The following is a 21,272-nucleotide window of genomic DNA, read 5'->3' as shown; positions in this document are numbered from 1 at the left end:
GTGTATACAGTAGTAATGAGTAGTCTGTCAGATAACTGGGTTCAGCTTCTGGCTTGCTGCTGAGCTGCTTCCTGCTCCCGAGAGTCTGCCTGTTTCCTGGGGTTCAGAGAAGCCTTGTAGGATAAGGGAGTCTCTGGGACATAGTCTGCGATGGGAATTCTGGCAGAGGAGGGGACTGTAAGGCTAGGTGGGAGCCGGGCGTGGTGGCGCACGCCTTTAATCCCAGCACTCGGGAGGCAGAGGCAGGCGGATTTCTGAGTTCGAGGCCAGCCTGGTCTACAAAGTGAGCTCCAGGACAGCCAGGGCTATACAGAGAAACCCTGTCTCGTAAAACCAAAAAAAAAAAAAAAAAAAAAAAAAAAAGGCTAGGTGGGAACTGGGGAGGAGTTGTAGGGATCACACACAGAGTGCCTCTGGAAAGCACAGGAAATGGGGCTGGGCTGAGCTGATGGAATGGAGGAGCTGTTTCTGTGGATGGAGCTGACTCAGAGATTGGCTTTGAAGAGGCCAGGAATAGCTGGCCCTACACTATGCCCAAGACTCCAGTGTGGCCACTTATATGTGAAACTGCTGGGAATGTGGGCTCTATCTTGGACATCTAGAAGCTACACTCACATTCCTAATGCTGTGATATTTGTCAGGGGATAGGCCTTATTTGGGGGTTCTCAGCAGGACCAGCCTAGGTGACCCTACATCTTCATGAGGACTCACTACATCCCACATTGTTCCCTTAGGATGTGTATGTCCAGGACCTCGTGCTCTCTCTCGCCTGTGCACATTTTACAGCCTCTGTGAGATACCACAGCTATGTGAAATAGATTCCATTGAACCATTACTATTTATATAGGAAAATTTAGAAGCAGAAAGGCAGAGATTTTGTTTTATAACATTAATAGTGAAACTTCAGGGTTTTTGTTGTTTTTGTTTGGTTTGGTTTGGTTTTTCTTTTTGCCGATATATTTCTAGGTGCTGTTTTCTGGTGGATAATTGCACATGCAGGAGATGGGCACCTCACATGCACATAGCTAAGTGCTGCCTCTCTTCACACTGTTTGTGGACACAGGCTTGGTACTCATGCGTGGTGAGGATGCAGACAGAGCACAGGTTCTGAGGGTGGCGTGCATGCAGTCCTAGGAGCAGTGTGGTTCTGAGGGTGGCGTGCATGCAGTCCTAGGAGCAGCGTGCTCCATTTATCTTGCCTTTGGAGACCCTGGACACTCACATGCCCTTTGTGTCTGCTGCCAGTATTTGACTAAATTCCTTGATTTATTTATCAGCTGTGAATCCTCCCTTGGTGGCCTTTAGTGTTTGTGGCGAGCTTCTGCCAGTAAGGTTAATCATTGAACTCCAAATTGCTTTGGAACCCCCTTCTTTTCTTTCCTTTTTTCTTTTTCTTTTTTTCTTTTTTTTTTTTTTTTTTTTCTGAGACAGGGTTTCTCTGTGTAGCCCTGGCTGTTCTGGAGCTCACTTTGTAGACCAGGCTGGCCTCGAACTCAGAAATCCGCCTGCCTCTGCCTCCCAAGTGCTGGGATTAAAGGCGTGTGCCACCATGCCCTGCCCCCTTCTTTTCAAGGAACACATAGCTACAGACACTGCCTGAGCTATGATGCCAGCAGGAGGCTCCTCTGTCTCTGTAGGTATTATACTGGACATTGACCCCAGGGCCACACACATGCTCTGCACCTAGGTTCTGTACCAGTGAACCATATTCCTAGTCCTCAAGTTATGTTTTAAACGCATTTTAAAGATACCAGTGAGAGCCGCCCAGTGTTCCTTACTACAGCACAGTTGTCTAACTGGGATCAAGAAATTGAGACTTTCAGCATGCTCTTTTTGAAAAGTCCACTTAAGTGTGACTTAAAAAGAATAGCCTATCTTTGCATTGTAAAAATCAAGTTTTTTTTTTTTCTCAAGTTTTTCTCTGTTGCTATTTTCCATTACTACTTGTAAGAGGCTTTTAAAAATTAACAATTGATTTTCTTATAAAATTAAACTCTAGACCGTCGAGATGGCTCAGGTAAGGCCACTTGCTAACAACCCTGACAACCTGAGTTGGCTGCTTGGATCTCATATGGTTGAAGGAGAGAATTAATTCCTGACCTCCGTGCCTGTGTCATGTGCACATACGTCTACCACGCCCCGCCCTTCCCCCCCCCCCCCCCCACACACAGTGGATCCATTAAATTCCTTTATGTGGTTCAGAAGTGTAATGGTTCGGCTTTAAGACGTGTTTACATCTTTAATAAGCAGCTCTTTACAAAGAAATGAATATACAGAACAGAATATGCAGTAACATTTGTTTTTCTTCTTTGTGTGGTATATGTGTATGTGTGCACAGGTGTGCACACACACGTGTATTTGTGGAGGCCAGGGTTCAATTTTGGGTGTCTTCTATCTCTTTCTACTTTATTTCTAATACAAGGTTCTTCACTGAACTAGAGTTGCACCTATTTGGCGAGATTAGTCGTCTAGCAAGCCACGGGGCTCCTCTTACCTCTGTCTCTCCAGAGCTAGCATTAGGAGTGTGCAGCACTATCCTGGATTTTTCTGTGTGTGCTGCAGATGTAAACTTAGGTCCTCGTGCTTACATGGCAGGCACTTTACCAATGGAGCCATTTCCTCAGCCCTGATTGCACCTTTTGTTGGTGCACAGCTGTAGAGTATACAGTACTGGATGTCAAAAGGACATTTTCATAAAAGTGCATAATATACTTTTACTGAGTTCCTCGCCATATCCCCCTCCTTTTCCCTCCTGTTAGCTCCCTTCTGTTTTCCCAAATGGTTTGCTTCTGCTTTCATGTCATGTGTATACATGATTTTTGCATAAAATCTAGGATGTACAAATAAGAGAGAAATGTGATATTTATCTGAGCGAGCTAATTTGTTTAATGTGATAATCTCTAGTTACATCTATTTTCCTGTAAATAGCATGATTTCATTTGTGTTTGTTTTGTATGTAGAGTGTGTGTGTGTGTGTTTGTATGAGAGTGTGCGTGTGTGTGCATACACATGTGGGAGTCAGAAGTCAATGTCAGATATCTTCTGTTGATGTCCATCTTATTTTTTGAAAGATTCTTTCACTGATCCCAGAACTCATAGATTTGGCTATGCTGGTTGTCCAATGAGCTCCAGAGATCCCCTTGTCTCCTTGTTTACCAAGAGCTGGGGTCACACACCCTGGCATGCTCGGCTTTTATATGGGTGCCATAGAGCCTGTGCAGCTCTTCATGTTTGCAGTACAGATACTTTATTGACAGAGCCCCTTGATTTGTTTTCACTTATGGTGGAAGAAAACCTAGTTGTTTAGATGTACTATATTTCCTTTATCCATTCTTCTCTTGATGGATACCTGGGTTGGTCCTATCATTTAGCCATTTGAACAGTGCTGCAGATAAACCCTGATGAGTGTGTTGGGCATGGAGACACACATCTTTACTCCCTGCACTTGGGAAGCTGAGGCAGGCAGAGGTCGAGGGTAGCCTAGCCTGATTTACATAGCAAATTTGAGGCCAACCAACTAGAGCTACATGGTGAGACACTGCCTTAAACAAATAAAACAAAAAGCATTGATGAGCAAGTCTGTCTGTGATATGATGACTTAAGAGCCCTTCAAGTAAATGCTCAGGAATGCTATAAATACAGGAATAATTTAATGTTCCAGTATTCTTGCATACATTGCCTCTTTGTATCAACTGCTGTTTGTGTGTGTGTGTCTGTGTATGTGTGTCTGTGTTTGTGTGTGTGTGTGTCTGTCTGTCTCTGTGCATGCATATATGTCAATTGCCTGGTTGTATATTTTTACTAGAACCAAAGAGGAATTCATATGACTTTATCTCTTGGCTACTGCAGACACTTTCTATGGTCAAACAAGCAGACAGTCCTGTACACACAAGGCAACCTAGAACTGGCTTTCCAGACACACGGGTGTCCGTGGAGGTTTCCTCTCTAGGTCTGGTGCCTTCTCCTCTCTCTGAGGTTGTTGAAGTTTGTGATAAGAAGATTTGGATGGTGTCCTGTGGTTTCACATCCATCCACCTCACTTGTGGGTGTCACCGGTGCTCCCCATAAACACATGGCCCTTCCTATCCTGCTGTGGGATTCTAAGTTTTACACTCTGTTGGTGTGGCCACAGATTTGGCAGCCTAGCTATGGTTATTGTTCTGAAGAACTGTCATTTCTTTATGTGATTCTTGGGAAACCCAAATTTCCTTTGTACCTTTGAGCTGATGGGCTTGCTTCCCTTTCAGGGTTTTTTGTTTGTTTTGTTTTTCCTGAGCAGGTTTTGACTCCTGTCTGTGATTCTGCCTCATGGTTTGCCATCAACTGCTCATTGTTTTTGTCTCCTGCCAGTTGTCACGGTGATCCTGAAGGCCCTTACCTACGATGAGAAGCGGGGTGCCTGCAGCGTTGGGGCCAATGTCAGGGATGCTGCCTGTTATGTGTGCTGGGCTTTTGCACGTGCCTATGAACCTCAGGAGTTGACACCTTTTGTGACTGCCATTTCAAGGTAATGCCTCTTGGTTGTGCTCAAGAGTGATTGTGTCATGTGGCAGACGTGCCTCAGATAAACATACCATCTGCCTGTAACCTGTTGGCTTTAGGTAAGCCATTCTCTACAACTAGCTGCCAATATCAGCATCCTTGCACCCTGCCCCTCCTCTCTAAGAGGTGGGCACGAGAGGAAAAGACTACCTTATCTTGTGGAATGGGACAGGATCTGCTATGTGGGGAGATAGGGTTCTAAACATGGCTGTCCAGGGAAGCAAATGGGTCCCAGGTTCCACTTCAGACCTTTCCAAATGTTCAGAAGAGATTACATGCATGGGAACAGAGTAAAGTCCAGTCACTTGAATACTCTGGAGCCATCCCATAGTGTGCTGAGGACAGAACAGATTATTGGTGTTGCCCTAATGAGCATGAGAAGACTCAGTCAGAGAGCACCCGTTGCACCATCCACACCATGATGGACAGACACCCTGAACTGCTTGGTGCCCTCCTTTGGCTCCTCAGAAACAGAATGAAGCTTGAACTCGAAAGGTTACTGCTATCCCTCCCACCTCCCATTCCCCACCCCCCAAATTTATGTATCAGTTGCTGTACAAAACTGAAGAGATGTCTGTGCTGAGGGCACACTTGTCCTGCATCCTTCCAAGGGAAAGGAAAAAGAAAAAAAAAATACTCCAGAAAGTCAGGCAGAAGAGCCTGGGCACCATGCCCGAGGCATGATGTTTCTGAGGTCAGACCTGGAGCCGCCACTGTTGCCCCTACACCTAGGACCCTCAGGTACTGGAGTCTAGTGACCAGGCGCCTGCCACTCCTCGTCTAAGAATACTTTCCCGCCTCACAGAGCTCTCCAGTACTATTTATTCTTTAAGTTGCTGAATGAAGGTGAGGTGGAAGTGGCCACACAACTTGGGAAATTAGAACAGACAAAACCAGCCTCAGGAAAAGCAGATATTCCAGTACTTCCCAGACCTGAAAGTCTAGCCAGATGCTAAGTTTCCAGGACCACCTAGAACATCCTTATGGTGCTATTCGCCCCTCACCTCATTTCAAGACTCAGCTCCAGGATATTCCCCCTCCACCACCACTCCCTTACCCCCTCCCTGACATCTGACTGGAACCACCTGCTTTCAGAAGGGAGCTGTCCTGGACCTGTTTCATTCGATGGAGCATAAACATATACTGACTGACGAGGCACAACTCACGGGGACCTAACATATGCACAGTTACCAGGAAGCTGTGCTGTTGGTTGTAGACTTGGTTCTGGGTGGGAAGGAGCAAGAGCCCAGCTGCCCAGGGCCTTCTGCTGAGCCTCAGGCCTGGTCCATAGCTGTGACCTCCCTGCGTCCCACTCTGTTGCCATGCAGGTGCATCCTCTGTTTGCTGTTTATGTGGCTGTGAGGGAGGTTCTTGCAACTGTTTCTTGTCCTCATCTTCAACTTGCATAAGTAGCGAACAGGTCTTTCTCTTGCTCACACCTGTCCCAGAGCAGCAAAGCTCCTTTACATGACAGGGTCTGGTTCAGGTCACAGGCTCTGTCAGGTGGGTAGCTGAAGTCAGGCTTCCAGTTTCCTCCCCTGAAGATGAAAAGTGTTGAGTAGGAGTTAGGCATAGAGCCAGACGTGACCCTGAGTTGGTACCAGTGACCTGCCAGGAGACTGTGAAGGATGGGAGGACCTTGGCTCTGATGTGCATTTGCTTCCTGTTTCAAAGTAAAAACAGTCCCGACAGACTGTGTTCGGGCTCACAGTTTTGTTCAGAGAGCAGCTACCCCCACCCCCAGGATGCCATGGCTCATTCTTCTCCCTCTTCTGATCCAGGAGGGAGGAAGGTGGATGGCCTGAGGGAGGGAATCATAGAGTAAAGGGAACAGGAGCTGACCTGCTGGCCCAGGGAGCATGTGGCCATGTTAGAGGGAGCGTTAGGTTAGCTCTCTCATGCTTCATTTTTGTTGGATGTGGGGTCTCAAGGCCATTCTGCCACTTCAGAAGGCAGGAGGTACAGAGGAGAGGTACTAACCAACTTCCTTGTGATTGGAGGGACCTGTGGGGCACCTGGTCCTGAGGGAAAAGTCGGGGCTACACAGTTCCCACCAGAGTGCCTGCCTTCACTCCGTGCTGTAGAACTCACATCACAGCAATGATCGATCCCTGGGTGGATTCAGTAAAGGAAATGGACAGTCTGTGAAAAGCTTGGCTCTGAAGTTGGCTGCTGTGTCTTGGTGCTATGGCTGTAGGTGGGTCTTTGGGTTCTGCTCTGTCTTCTCTAGGTCTAGCTTTCCCTATGCTTAGAACAGTATGGTGAGGAGCTTCCATGGTTGCTGAAGGAACATGGTACCTTCTGCTTCAGAGTCACCATTTACCACTCAGAGAAGAAAAGGCAACTGCACAGCAGAGCCAAAGGTCCTTCCCATCAGTGGTGACTTCTCAGGCTCCTGGCAGTCATCACTGCTCTGTCAGGGTCATACCTGGCTCCATGCCGACCTCCTACTCAGCACTCTGTTCTCTTTCCATACTGGGGGAGGGGGTGGGGAGCACAAAAAGGCTCTCTGCTCTGGCCCTGCACAAGCTCTTAGCCACGAGGTTACTGTCTGAGGACTGTAGAAGGCGGCCCTGACTGAGCCTGGCACTGTCTTCCCAGAACTTAAGTGAACTTGCTTGCTCAGAGTGGGGTGTGCCGTGGGGAGATACGAAGCCCTCTTCATGTTGGGTGTGGTGTGGAAAGTGCGGCTTCTGTGGAGACTTAGTGGGTGAGCACAGAAGTGCCCTTCACTTTACATACAGCTCAGTCTCTGGAATGACCCTGAATTTCCTGGCCAAGGAGAAGTTGTTGTACAGCCATCTCTACTTCTAGTCTGTAGAAACTCTTGTGGGTCCACGTGTTTCTTTGAGCTTGGGGAGTCTAGACTTGCTGGCTTATGGGACAAGCCTGAGGGGTTGCTGGGGAACTCATGTCTGCATGTTGTGCGTGGAAACTGTAGCTGTCTGGTTGCAGGGCTGCCAGCCTCTGCTTCACAGCCATCTGATTCTAAGCTGGCAGCCAGCAGATGGGCAGCAGTGCCCTTTGGAGCTGAGCCGCTGCAGATTTCTAGCCGGTTAGACAGGTTCTGATGAACCTGTGCCTGGCCCTTCCTGGCCCATCTGACTCCAGGCATCAGCGGGGGAGGGCATGTGGTGAGTCAGGTGCGCCAGTGAGCTTGGGGCATGCACTACCTCCTGCCTGAAGCTCTGTGCGTCTGAGTATCGGTCGGGTGTGCCCTGCAGACCTGCTTGTGAGGTTCGTCATGAGTGACCATGCTCTTTAATTATCAGGTTTTAAGCCCATTATTTCTAGCCGATGATAAAATCTTGGTATCTTTACTTTCACAAACTCCTCAGCCAGCGTATCCTGTACCAGTACAGTTGAGATCCAAATATAGTTCCCAGAGTAAAATAGAGCCAGGGAGGCACTGTGGGGTGTCCTGCTGCACCTCCGTGCCTGATGCAGGGAAAGCCACTAACCTTTTCAAATTTTGGGTTGAAGAAACTGGATTAATTATTCTTACCCTCATGGTGTTAACTCTGCTTTAGGAATTTTAAAAGATTTTCAAGGCATATTTCTATCTTTTTGAAATTGTTTTGATTGCCTTTTGAAACCATCTTTCTTTGTCTTTGAGCAGACGGGTGGAGCCAGAATTTGTGCCACTGTTTTGTGGCATGATCTGGCCTCCTGAAAAGCCTGGTGCAAGGCAGTAGTAGTAAGATGTGGTGTGGAAAGGTGCCGGCCTGGTTGTGTGTTCTGTAGGTGATTCCTTCTAACCAGAAGTCAAAATCTGATCTACAGGAAGGGAAAGAAAGCAAACTGTCTGCTGCTGCCAGAGCACCCTGCCTGTCACCTTCCAGCGATTTCCTCACCTGAAACTCTTTTGTAAGCTGAGCTCCTGTTGACGTTCACTCCGCCCAGGCACAGACCCGCCTGTGCCAGGGGCAGCTCCTGACTCTCACCTCCACTGTGCAAACCGGCAGGGCAGCGTGGGCTGCCTGTGAACGGCCTGGGATTGGCTCTGTAGGATCTCTTCCTTCAGGGCAAGATTGTCCTGGAAAAAAAAAAAAATAAGGAAATAGCAAGCATTGCTCAAAGCTATGTCTTATTCTTTTCAGCCTCTTTGAATGGCCCAGCTTCCAGAGAGAAGAAAACTGTGTTGAGGAGAAGGCCAGCAATTGGAGACAGTCTTGGTCTGCCAGGCCCAACTTTGTGCTGGCTTGGCTGTGACCCCAAAGCACATGGTTCTGCTTATGACTTAGAGAAATTCAGTAAAATGCAGGGCTTATATTTTAATGTGATTTGCAACTGAAAAAAACCATGGAGTTTCACAATGAGTTATTAGTCTTCTCTTTTAAAAAAAAAATCACTTCAGAATGCAAATGTTGTCATTTCCCTTGTAGAGGCAAGTGTGCTTGCTTTGAAACGCTACTCAGTATCGCTCAAATGAAAAAAAAAAAGAGTTTGGGGTGAATGCTGTTCTCTATGTATGCTGAGCCAAGGTCTAAGACTGTGGGAAAGGAGAGGGGCAGGCTAAGGCATGCCTCTCACTTTCCCTAGGTTTGTACCAGAAAGAGAATCCCTTCTGTGTGGTTCAATCCTGGTGAGCTGTCACAGCTTCCCCAGAGACATTAAGCAGCTGGACACACCCACAAACACCTCTCCTCAGATGGTGGCTTTCACTGTGGTGCCAGGTGTTGCTCTTTAGGTTTTCTCTGAAGTGAGAGGGAAGAGTAGTGACTTCTGTGTCGGGTCTTCCTGCTGGGGATGAGCGAGGCCCAGGTGAAGGGTAGTAAACATGAAAGAGCAGTGGCTTAGGAGAGCAGTGGCTTAAGAAGAGACTTTGCTTTTCTGTTTGGCTAATATCATTAAACCCCTTTGCATTCAAAACTTATTCTTATTTCTAAATAAGCCAGTCTTGTTCTGAAAGTAGGAATTTATAGTCCAGAGTTAGAGAGAGGGCTCAGTGGCTAAGTGCACTGGCTGTTCTTCTTGGATTTGTTCAGTGCAGCCCTCAAAGGGCAGCTCACAACTGTCTGTAACTCTAGTCCCAGAGACTCTAAAGCCCCCCTCCAGGCACATTCAAACTTAGCACACATGTGTTACACACACACACACACACACACACACACAAATAAGTAAAAAGTTAAAAAAAAGAATTTAGTCCAAATCGAAAGTCTTTAAAAACCTGTTACAGTTGGGTGGTGGTGGAACACACCTTTAATCCCAGCACTCTGGAAGCAGAGGCAGACAGATCTCTGTAAATTCAAGGTCAGCTTGGTCTACAGCTTGGTGAGGGTGCTACACAGAGAATACACAGAGAAACCCTGTTTCAACAATCAAACATTGTTGTATCATAAGTACATGCAGATTTGTTTTAATTAACTTAAAAGCTTACTGTTACTTAAAAAGCAGTGTTTTCCAAGTATTGTTACAGTTACCACAGTGTAATCTCTGAAGTTTGATGAAACATGTAAATCCTGATTTGTTCCTGTAATCTTAGCACTTGAGGGGCTAAGGGAAGAGAATTACTGAGTTCAAGGCAACCTGAGCCACAGAATGAGTTCCTATGCTGATACCCTGTGTAGCCCTGGCTGTCTTGGAACTCACTCTGTAGACCAGGCTGGCCTTGAACTAAGAAATCCGTCTGCCTCTGCCTCCTATGTGCTGGGATTAAAGGCGTGAGCCACCATGCTTGGCTCTGATACCCTTTCTTAAAAAAAAAAAAAAAGAAAAGAATTAATGAAGTAGTGACCTTTAAGTCATTTGCTTAAGGAAAAGCTAACTTGATGGAGTGTATGAGGCTGCTGCTTCTGTGGTGACACCTGTTACATACAGACTTTCTCTGTGCTGACAGCCAGTATTGGACTCTGACTCCCTGTCCTACTCCTTGTGACTTACCGCTCACTTTGCTTACTCATACCTTGGAGAGGTCTGCATGGAGCAGCTCGTGTATGTTCCATGTCAGAGACCAAGAGCTGTCACTGGCAATCTCACTGCTCAGAGAAGAATGGCTGCAGTGTTCCTAGGCTCTGAGGATCATGGTAGCTGGGGCTTTTGGGAGCACACAGACCAGTGACAGTGGTTGTGGGAAGGGTGGCCCCATAAGCAAGGTAGGTGGCTAAGGCCTGCTGCATCTGCCTTCCGACTGGGCATGGTCCGCATGGGAGGAGTTACGACTCGGGGCTTCTTGTGTCAGTGCTGAGCACAGGAGAGATGCCTACAGATTCATGTGTGTGGTACTCCTCAGCCACCCACATACCTGAGAAGGATGAGTAGGGTTGGAAGCCCCCCTCCCCCCCCCCCCCCAGGAGCTACCCTAACCCCACCACCTTATCAGGTCTTATCTGCAGCTGTAGAATTGCCTAGCAATAAGTGGAAAGTGCTTTAGGAAAAATGGGCAGAGCCCCACCCCTCAGAGGAAGGAAGTGAATGAGTCTCATGCTGACATCAGCTTCTTGAACAGCTATGGCTTTATTTCCACAGGCTACATTGTAGTTGGGATTCTCCTCATCCCGTGCCCAGTGCCTGGATAGGTAGAATGTGTAGAGGGCTGTGAACAGGCAGCTTTATTTTCTCAACAGCCTGACTCCTCTAGAATGAACACTTGGTTGAAATTGGATTTTGGTCCGTTTGCCGGGGTAGAGTAATATTCTCTCTGTACCTATCTTCTAGATGTTCCCTGAACCTTGAGGGTGTGTGTGTGTGTGTGTGTATGTGTGTGTGTGTATGTGTATGTGTGTGTGTGTGTGTGTATGTGTGTATATGTGTGTGTGTGTGTGTGGCTTGGAAGTTGCTAGGAGCCCTCAGTCAGCTTTATGATCTGAAGACTGTTCACAAAAGCTGCTGTAGTGTGCTCAAGGTAGAAACAACTTAAAAAATGTTCATGGTGAGGTAGGATGAACCCTCTCTTGTTATAAATCAGGTTTCTCTGCTTCTCATTGTGGCAAAGTATAAATCCCACAAGCCAGGAAAGTTGTGCCTCCTCCCCTCTCCCATTTTCCTATTGGAATTAAAGACAGTTCTTTGTCACCTCTCTTGTTGCACAAGTTCTCTCCTGGGGCACATTACCTGCTTAGCAGCGTTCTGATGTTTTTAACATTAAAATTAAAGTAAGTGTGTGTGCGCGCGCGCTTGCGAGTGCTCAAGTGCGAGCGCTTGTGTTTGAAGACCTGTGTATGGAGGTCCCAGGACAACTTGCAAAGAGTTGGTTATCTGTCTTACCATGCGCTGCGACCCGGGGATCAGACTCAGGTCATTGGGCTTGGTGGTATGCCGAGTCATCTTGCTGGCCTCAGTTCTTGTTCTTGAGGGTTTCTGTTTTTGTTTTTGTTTTTGTTTGTTGTTTGTTTGTTTTTACTTTCTGGACCCCAAAGACCTTCTGACCTTCCAATCATTTCTGTCCTCTGGTGATCCCTGGTTGGGATTTGGAGTCTGGGAGGGTAGCCTGTGGCCTTACAGCTCTATCTCCTGTGCCTGATGCGCAGTGCCCACTGCATGTCTGGGAAAGTTGAAATGAGATTGAAAACCATACGTGGCTGGCCCTCGGTCCTTACACCTTGCTGTTTGCTGAGAATGTCCCTGGAATGTGGGAACCAAGAAGAGGGATCCCCGACGAGGAAATGCTTCCCTGAGAAGGGTTCCCCTTGGAGGGTGGGACCCATAGCAGTAACTGGCGGTGGATGCAGGAGAGGTGAGAGGCCTGAGATGGAGAGGAGCAAGGAGTTTCTAGATTCGACAGTAATGAAGTTTGGTATATGTACTGGCTAGTTTTGTGTCAACTTGACACAGCTGGAGTTATCACAGAGAAAGGAGCTTCAGTTGAGGAAATGCCTCCATGAGATCCAACTATAAGGCATTTTCTCAATTAGTGATCAAGGGGGAAAGGCCCCTTGTGGGTGAGACCATCTCTGGGCTCATAGTCTTGGTTCTATAAGAGAGCAGGCTGAGCAAGCCAGGAGAAGCAAGCCAGTAAAGAACATCCCTCCATGACCTCTGTCTGCATCAGCTCCTGCTTCCTGACCTGCTTTGAGTTCCAGTCCTGACTTCCTTGGTGATGAACAGCAGTATGGAAGTGTAAGCTGAGTAAACCCTTTCCTCCCCAACTTGCTTCTCGGTCATGATGTTTGTGTAGGAATAGAAACCCTAAGACAGTATATAAGAAAAAGACATAATTAAAGCCTGTCGAGTGTCTCGGGAGCTAGGAAAAGTCGAGATAGTGTGGCGTTATTGCTTCTGGCTGTAGGAAAGATTGAGACCTAGCAGCTGCCTTCCATGTGCTGTTTCCATGGTGACTGCTCTAACTGGCTGCCTGCCTGTTAGCAGGTTTCTCATTACTTTATCAAATACTTGAAGGACACCACTTTCTAAAGAAAATGCTTATTTTGACCTGTGGTCTGGGTCCTCCTGGGTCAAGAGGCTGCATCTAGTAGTGGCCTTCTTGCCGGGAGAGTTGTGAGCACTACTTTCACTTTGAAAGGGGCAGAGAGCAGAGTTTATGGTGTGTCTTCTTTTGTGAAACCCAGAGACCAGCCTTGGTCTCCATCCCGCTGACCTCATCTAGTCCTCATTATGTCCCATATCTCTCAACCCAGATGTGGACAGTGCATGCCCCATCATGCCTCACACTGGGTCAGACCTGTGGGAAATGTTGGAAACCATATGTTTGGGTGCTTCCAAGGGTCAGGCTGCCTGCAGGGTGTATGGAGCTCCTGCTGCTCAGCGTAGAGCTAGCTGTGGTCTAGGCATGTTGGTATCAGCCACCCAGTTGTGACCATCTGCACACGGCCAGTTCTCATCCTCTCCCTGCAGGCCAAAGGCATTGTTCTCCAAGCCACTAGAGGCTCAGCGTATACCATCCAAGGACATTTGATAGGGCTGGGGCTATCTATAATGTTTGATATCTTCGAGGTTAGTTGTGAATTGGTTGTAGCCTGTAGAACCTTGAGCTTCCCTAGAGTCTGTCAGGCTCATCCAGGTGACCAGCAAGTGAGGAAATGAGTGAACGCTGTAACGACGGCACACGGTGTATGCCTGTGCTTTGTTACGTGTGCAGAAAACAACTTTGGGTATCATCGTCAGGAATCCACCTCTGCTGAGACAGGGTCTCCTGTTGGCCTGGCATTCAGCCATTAGGCTAGACTTGTTGGGCAGCAGTCCCAGGGAACCTCCTGTCTACCTCCCAGCACCAGGCTTACAAGCATGTGCCACCTCACCAACGTTTTTATGAGGGATCCCATGCTTGCAAGACAAGCAGTTTACTGACTGAGCTATTTTCCCAGCCCTCGCGCACTTCATTTTAATTAATCGTTTTCCTTGTTTTTACAGTGCCCTGGTCATTGCTGCTGTATTTGACCGAAATGTGAACTGCAGAAGAGCAGCCTCTGTAAGTTTCATTTTCCTCAGTGCGTTCCTTTCCTGGAGGTGGGGCTGTCGTCTTGCCAGTGTGGCCTGTATGTGGGCCTCTGTCTCTTTGGAAAACCCATACCCCATGGCAGCAAAGGAGATCAGATGAAAGAACTGAGTAAAACAGTCACCATGGTAACACTTGTAGGGCCTTAACTGTGGGATTCTTGAGGAGGTCAGGGTTGAATAAGCATAGGGAAACAGGTTTCTGTTCAATAGCCAGACCAGTTCAGGGTAGCCCAAGCTCTGCAGAGGAGAAGAAATTTATCCTGTGTTTCTAACCTTCATGACACGGCAGGACTGGTCCAGGGATGACAGGATAGGGCACTGCAGGCTCCGTGTTCCAGGGGGAGCTGTTACCAAGCTGTAGTTAGCTATGCTTTCCCCGCCACACTGGAGTGGATACCCCTGGTTATGCTTTAGCCTTGCAGCTGCCTGCGGGCCTTACGTTCCGAACTCAGTTCCCCAGTTCCCCCGAGATCCAGCGTTTGGGATGGGTTTGCATAGAGGGAGCTTGAGTAGCTTTGGGTGCCAACAGAGGTGTTGGTTAGAGTCCCTGCTCCATCTACCTATGGCTTTCCACTTCTGGACCAGTAATGAGACTGAGTCTCATGAATTGCGAGGGGAAGAGACAGTGAAATGTTTCCCTAGGGTTTCCTGCATATGGGGGTGTGTTTCAGCAGTGGCTGACTCCACGTAGGTGACTGCTGTGATCAGTGACTGAGGCCAGGTCCATGGGTGCTTTGGGAGGCTGGACCCCAGAGGACCTCAGATGAGAAGTCCAGGCTCTTGTCAGGAGTGCTGTGATACCTGAGCAGTCTGCGGCTGTCTTCCCCTCATAGACAGGCCAGCAAGCGAACACATTCAAGGATATCAGGAACTGAGGGGAAGTCTCTGAGACAGGTGCAGGCTGAGACTTGCTCTGGCTGTCAGCTGTGAGGAGTTGGGAAGACCCATGGTGTGAGTACAGGGGCTCCTTCCACATCCTTGTTTCAGCTGGTCATGGAGACGGACTGGGAGTGATATACTATTGCATCTGCTTTGAGACTGAGGCAAAGGTCAGGGGTGGTGTTTGTTAGTGCCAACAGATGTCCAAAATATGAAGGGGATGCAGTTGAGTTGGCAATGTCCCAGATGTATTCTGTGTGGATAGGAGCCAGGCCTCAAAGTAGGATGGAGAGGAGACTCCTGAGGTCAGGTGGAACCATGGAGCTAGGGGAAAGGGAACACTGTCCTGACCTGCGTGTTGGGCGTGTTGGTGGGAACTTCCTGGTTAGCAGGCTGAAAAGTTCTTTCCTGTAGCTACTTTCATTTTATTCATGTTTTAAAACTCTGCACAGTTATTTGATTCTGGGGTAATGAAGTGGCCTTTGCCTTTTGCTCTGGGGATGTGGTTCATTCTTATTCTGCCTTCCCCTTGAGTATAGTCCCTTCTCTTATGCTGGACTCAGTTTGTCAACGTGCTCAGAGCAGAATTTCTGAATCTGTTCATGAGGGTTATAGTCTTTCGTCTGCTTTGAACTGAAGGTGAGCTAGCACGATGGAGAGAGTGGAAGTATTTCTCTTGTATTTTGTTCCATAGTTTTTAAGAGATTGATGTTTTTCTACTTGAATTATTTGGTAGTATTTTCTTAACCCATTCTAGCAATTTTTTTTTTTTTGGAAAAAATGTCCACTATTTTCTATAGTTTTTACTTAATATAGATCTGCCCAGCTTTCTTATTTCTCAAGTCATGGTTTTGTCCTGTCTTCTGTGCTGTTAAATGAAGTGATTTGCTGTCATCACAGGCTTCAACTGATTTCATCTTTTCTCTCACTGTGGCCCCTGTCTTGTCCCATCACCTGTCAAAAGTGATGGAGTTTCCGTCTTGTAACTTGGCTGCTGGCCTCTGGCTGCACTGTGGTGGCTGTGTACTCAGGTCCTGTGTGCCGAGTTCATGAGCCATGTGTGTGGCGTGGCAGCCAGTGTATTGGAGTCTCGTGTTTGAAGACCTACTGTGGAGGGCTTAGCCAGCCCAGCTGTTCCCATGCTGCACCATAGGCTCTCAGCCAAGGGGCTGTGCCGCTGGCATTCTGGTCAGGTGACTTGTGAGGTTTTGCTGGCTCAGGATGCCTGTGGTCTTCCATGGCTGCTGTTGGCTGTCTGCCTGCATCTGTACTGAGAAGCAACCAGGATGCAAGCACTCCCCAGAGTCCTTTAAAACTGTCCGTGTCCCCACAGGGACTCCATTTTGTCTGCAGTGTTAGTAGGAACCCAGTGATTTCTTGAGAGGTCTTAGCAGCCTTGCCTTCATAGGTAACCGATAAACAGTAACTGTAAGACTGATATATAATAAAATTTTATAATAAATCTGTACTAATATATCTTTATGTTTCCTTTATTGTTTTCTGTAACCTAAGACATATTTGTGGGAAGCAACAATAAAATAAAGTCCTATGGCTTTGTGTGGCCTGGTTTGAAGTGAAAAACAAAAAACTTCTGTAAACCAAGTTTTTTTTAACTTGAAATTAAAACCCTATTAAACTAGCAAGAAATTCTTTGTGGTCCTTTTGAGTTCAGCACTCTTTACAGAGTAGTCTGTAGGATTTAAACAGAGGAAGGTGAGGAATGCCTCTGAGTGAGACTCATTTGAAGGCATAAGGGTTCTCTTAGTGACAGAAGAGAGTCTCACGAGGAGTTGCTTCTTTAGGCAGACTCTCCAGGTTCATATCAGGGTGTGTGAGATGTCTGGTCACCTGGCCAGCGTCCAGGAGGTTGAGCAGTGGAGCGTCCAGAAGTTCCCCGTTCTGTGACCTTAGCTTTCATTTGATGATTTTCCATAGCCTGTTCCCCCGCTCTTTGTCTGGTGGCTACAGTGCTTCTAAGGTAATGAAGCCATTGTTTTGGATCCTCATTAGAGGAGTCTTTCTGGTGGTCAGCACTCAGGGGCTGGATAGTAGAGTCCTGGCATGGCTTGGTAGAAAGAATTAGTTCATGGCTGCTAATGACGCGAGGTTTTGCATTCTAGACAGTATCCAGCAGGCCAGACATGCTGACTTTGTGAAAAGGCCTGATTTTGTTTTTTGTTTTTAATTTTCCTTTTGGTCTTTTATTTTGACACTATTGAGATTTTCCCCGAGGAGTAATAAGAATACGGCAAAGTCTGAGTCTGCATTCCGTTCCCTTGCTCTCTATTGGGTAACCACACATGTCTAAGACAACTCAGGAGTCCTGGTTAGGACTCTCAGTTGTATATGTCCTGTGCACATGGTTAGTTCTGTGAGGCTCCATCCCACACATATGTGAGAATCGCCTACAATCTAGGCACACAGTAGTCCTTATCACAGATGTCCCTACATGATCCTTTTAACTACTACCAACTATCAGTCTACTTTCCAATTTTGCAATGCTGTTACATCACTAAAGTGACAGTCGTTGGGACTGGAATTCTCACTGAGTGTGTCCAGTATGTTGGGAAGTCCCAGGCCATTAAATACTCCTGTGAGCGGGTCTGTTCTCTGGGTGAGCCCTGGTTCTCCTGTGAGCAGATCTGTTCTCTGAGTGAGCCCTGCTGTGTCAAACCACTTACCTGTAAAAGGGCCTCTGGGTTGCGGCTTGCTCAGGGTTATTATGAACACTGTAGTGAGAATTCTGGAATTTTTGTTTCTTTAGAAACAGCAGTATTGTAAGAATGTTTTCGCTTTAATCCCAGGTGTGGGGACATGGGCTACTTTGTAGCAGCTGGCTATGATTTTCCTTGTGCTCTAGCAGCACCGTTTTGCCAGATGCAGATAGTTTCTGTGATTATATGATGTTTGGAATTCTGAGAAATTTTCAGAGGATATATAAATGCTCGAGCCCTGATAGGCGGGGTTGGTGACTGATAGTCATTCAAGGGGGCTGGTTGTAATTTGTTAGTAGTTGTTCTCAAAGAAGAAACAAAGGGAAAGAAATTAGATCTAGGGATTCTCTGTCTCCCTCCTCCCTCTTCCCTTTTCCCTCCTCTGTCCTCCGTCCTCCTTTCTTTCCTATCTAGTGATAGGAGGAGAAACAGGGTGGGGGTAAAAGGTTGGAAAAAAGAAGAACCAACAAAGTAGCTAAGACTAGCTATAGAGCCCTTTCATACCGGCTTTCCTGTGAGCATAGTTTCTGTTTCTTAGGGTATATGCCTAGAGTACAGTTTGTGGGACCCATCTTCTAGGATGCTGCTAGACAGTGCCTGTCTCTAGGATTCTAGCTGTTCCCCAGGGTGGCTGTACTACTTACTATGTATTCTCCCATCTTTGCTAAGGCGTGCATCACCTAAGATGGGGTTGCCGGATTTCTTCCTGGGTTAGTACACTGTTTCATTTTTGCTGATAAGTATGTGGTGGTTTTCCTTTTCTTTCCTGTGACGATGTTGAGTCTGTTTGGGCACTCATTTGCTACCTGTGTCCTCCTGAGTAATATGCGTTTTTTCAAGTCTCAGTCATTGTCTAGCTGGATGGCTCGTTTCTGTTGTTGAGTTTCAAGAGTTGTTTATGGATCCTGGATATCTGTCTTTTATGGATTGCAGATGCTTAGTACATCTCCACGACAGCTTTCAGTCTTGGTTCTCTGTTTCTTTGGTGAGCGCTTTCAATGTGAGGGCTACAAATCACTTAGCCCTGTTCTCAGCCTTTCTATTCTCTGCTGTGCTGATAGCACATTCTGCAGTGATGTCTCTGTGGTCTCCCTTCATATTGTGTTGGGTGATCCCCTAACCTCTTAGTTTCAAGATTGTTTCAACATAAATCTTGTATTAGTTTTTACTTGGAAGATGTTCCTGCTTGTAAATGTTACATTGTATTGAAGTTGACATTGTATTTCTTTACATCACCTTTCTTTGGTATCTGTTTCTTTCTTTAAGAATTGGCTGCAAAGGCCAGGTGATGGTGGCTCAGACCTTTAATCCTAGCACTTGGGAGGCAGAGGCAGGCAGATCTGAGTTCCAGTCCAACCTGGTCTATAAGCCAGGACATCCAGAATTATAGAGAAATATCCTGTCTTGTAAAAACAAATAGACAGATGAACACACACACACACACACACACACACACACAGAGAGAGAGAGAGAGAGAGAGAGAGAGAGAGAGAGAGAGAATGAATATTGACTGCAAGAGGCTAGAGTAATGGCTCAGCGGTGACGAACATTGGCTGCTCTTCCCAAGGACCCCACTTCAGTACTCAGCACCCACATGCTACCATCTATAACAGTTCTAAGGCATCCAACATCCTCTTCTGACATGCCCATGCACTAGGCATGTGTGAGGTATATATACATACAGGCAGCATTTACAAACAAAAGAACATGAAATGTAAATCTTAAAGGGAGGGGTTGCAGAAGTTACAAAATGGTAAGAAGCAAAAAGTATTCTGTTTTTCCCTCTTGAAACTTGTTGGTAGTACCCTGGCCCCCACTGTGAAGCTCTGTGATTTCTGGAGATGGCACACATTTCTGTGCTGGTGCTTACCAGTCCTATGGGATCCTTGCACATATGAGTGCTCTCAGCCCCCTAACCCATATTGGGATGTCTACCTAGGTCAGGGGTGTTTCTTCTGTTACCTCTGCCTTACGCCCTGTGCCTGACCCACCTCTGCTCGCCAGGATGGCGCACTGTGTGAGGCTGTGTGTTGCTTCTCTCCATCTCCATAAGAAGCTGGTGTCAGCGCCTGACTCTAATCCCGGTTGGGACTCAGCCATGTACGCTTTGGGGAAAGTTCAAACCCCACTGGGCAATAAGCCAGACATGAGGGGCCATTGTCATGTTGGTCAGACAGTCCTAGGTCGGACAGTGTGAGAGACAGGGAAAGTGGTCACCAAAGAAAGAAGAGTCACCTGTACAAGGCTTACCTAGAAGTACTTAGTTTTCTTTACGTTCAGATGGGACGCTGTGAGCTCCGACTTGTTTGTTGCCTGGCATGTAGGCCTCAGGTAGCTCAGAGAGCTGGTTGGAAACAGGTTTGCCCTCTAGGAGGCAGCGCTGACATGTTGGGGATGGTGATGAGTTATGATCATGGGGTTCCTAAAAATGGGTGTTTTAGGAGTTGGTTTCTACTTACTGACCTGTGTAGTTTGTTCTCAGAGTTAAATTCCGGGACCTTCCTTGGGGTGTTAGTGTGAAAATGTATTCCTCGTGAAAGGTCACTGTCAGGTTCCATCTGATCTTATAAATAGAATTCTTACCCTGTGGCTTTAAAGAACACTAGGACATAGCAACAGTGACAAGCCACCCCAGGGCTCTGGTCAGCCAACAAAGAAGGCTTTTATTTAAAAAGTGAAGCCATGGGTCATTTACACTAAACTGTGTTTGTTTTGAATTATCTTCTGGTATTTAGCAGAGGCAAACCTTACTCACCTGCTGTGTTTGTTCTCTTTGCTCCTCAGGCTGCCTTCCAGGAGAACGTGGGGAGACAGGTATGGCCACTTTATAAATCTTTATTTCTGAAACTTCCTGTAGGCTTAGAGGTAGGAACCCTGGCAGCTTTGGTTTCACATCTTCTTATACTTTTGGGTGTGGGTAATGCATGAGGCTTACCTCAGAGCAAGCTAATAAACATGGCAGTTCTGGTCCAAGACTCACCATAAGGCGACCAGGGAGCACTGAGTCCCACGTGTCTTTCAGGAGACCCCGTGTGAGAGTGCTTCAGGCATGTTAGGATCTTGCCTCACATATTGCTGTGGACTGTACACGTGTTAGGCACCAGGTGGTTTGGAGGAGGTGGCTGCCCTCCTGGATCCTGTAGGTCCCGGACCGTCCCTAGCTTGTGATTTGGAGGCTGGCTCCTCCTGCTCTTGGTGTTCAGTAGTACTGTAGCTGTGCTCAGGGTTGCTTAAACTGTGCCCGTTACACAGTTGATACCCATTACAGACCTTGAAAGTAGGGTTTAAATTCATCCATGTATAAGATTCTGTATAAAGTTGGTCTAGCAGGAGACTAGAGAGGGATTAGGGCATTGGTTCTTAATCTGTGGTGGCTGCCCCTTTGTGGGTGGTCTAATGACTCTTACACAGAGGTTGCCTAAGACTGTCAGAAAACATGTATCTACATTATGATTCATAACAATATCAAAATTACACTTATGAAGTAGCAGTGAAAATAATTTTGTGACTGGGGAATCACTACACCACACGGAGCTGTATGAAAGGTTCCAAGCATTAGGAAGGCTGAGGACCATGGGTTAGGCTCTGAACAAGGTGGCAGCTGCCAGCATGAGTCTGGACAGGGAGGAAGAGTCCCTGAGAGAAAACAGCTAAGAATGACTGATTTAGGGTTTTATCTCAGTTAGGGTTTTATTGCTGTGAAGAGATACCGTGTCCACAGCAACTCTTGTAAAGCATTTC

General features: G+C 47.0%; 1 protein-coding gene across 1 annotated transcript in view; it reads left to right on the top strand.

Annotated features, from left to right (window-relative positions):
- Nucleotides 1-21,272, top strand: part of Tbcd (tubulin folding cofactor D) — a 163,210-nt gene that overhangs the window by 85,100 nt on the left and 56,838 nt on the right. Inside the window, exons 14-16 of the mRNA XM_021178456.3 lie at nt 4,351-4,507; nt 13,852-13,909; nt 20,316-20,345. Of these exons, the coding sequence (XP_021034115.1) occupies nt 4,351-4,507; nt 13,852-13,909; nt 20,316-20,345 (245 nt within the window). The remainder of the gene's footprint in view (nt 1-4,350; nt 4,508-13,851; nt 13,910-20,315; nt 20,346-21,272) is intronic.

Source organism: Mus caroli, unplaced genomic scaffold, assembly GCF_978045245.1.
Source record: "Mus caroli unplaced genomic scaffold, Mus_caroli_1 scaffold_13, whole genome shotgun sequence".
Lineage (NCBI taxonomy): Eukaryota > Metazoa > Chordata > Mammalia > Rodentia > Muridae > Mus > Mus caroli.
The sequence above is the reverse complement of the archived record's forward strand: the minus strand, read 5'-3'. Positions and strand labels throughout refer to the sequence as shown.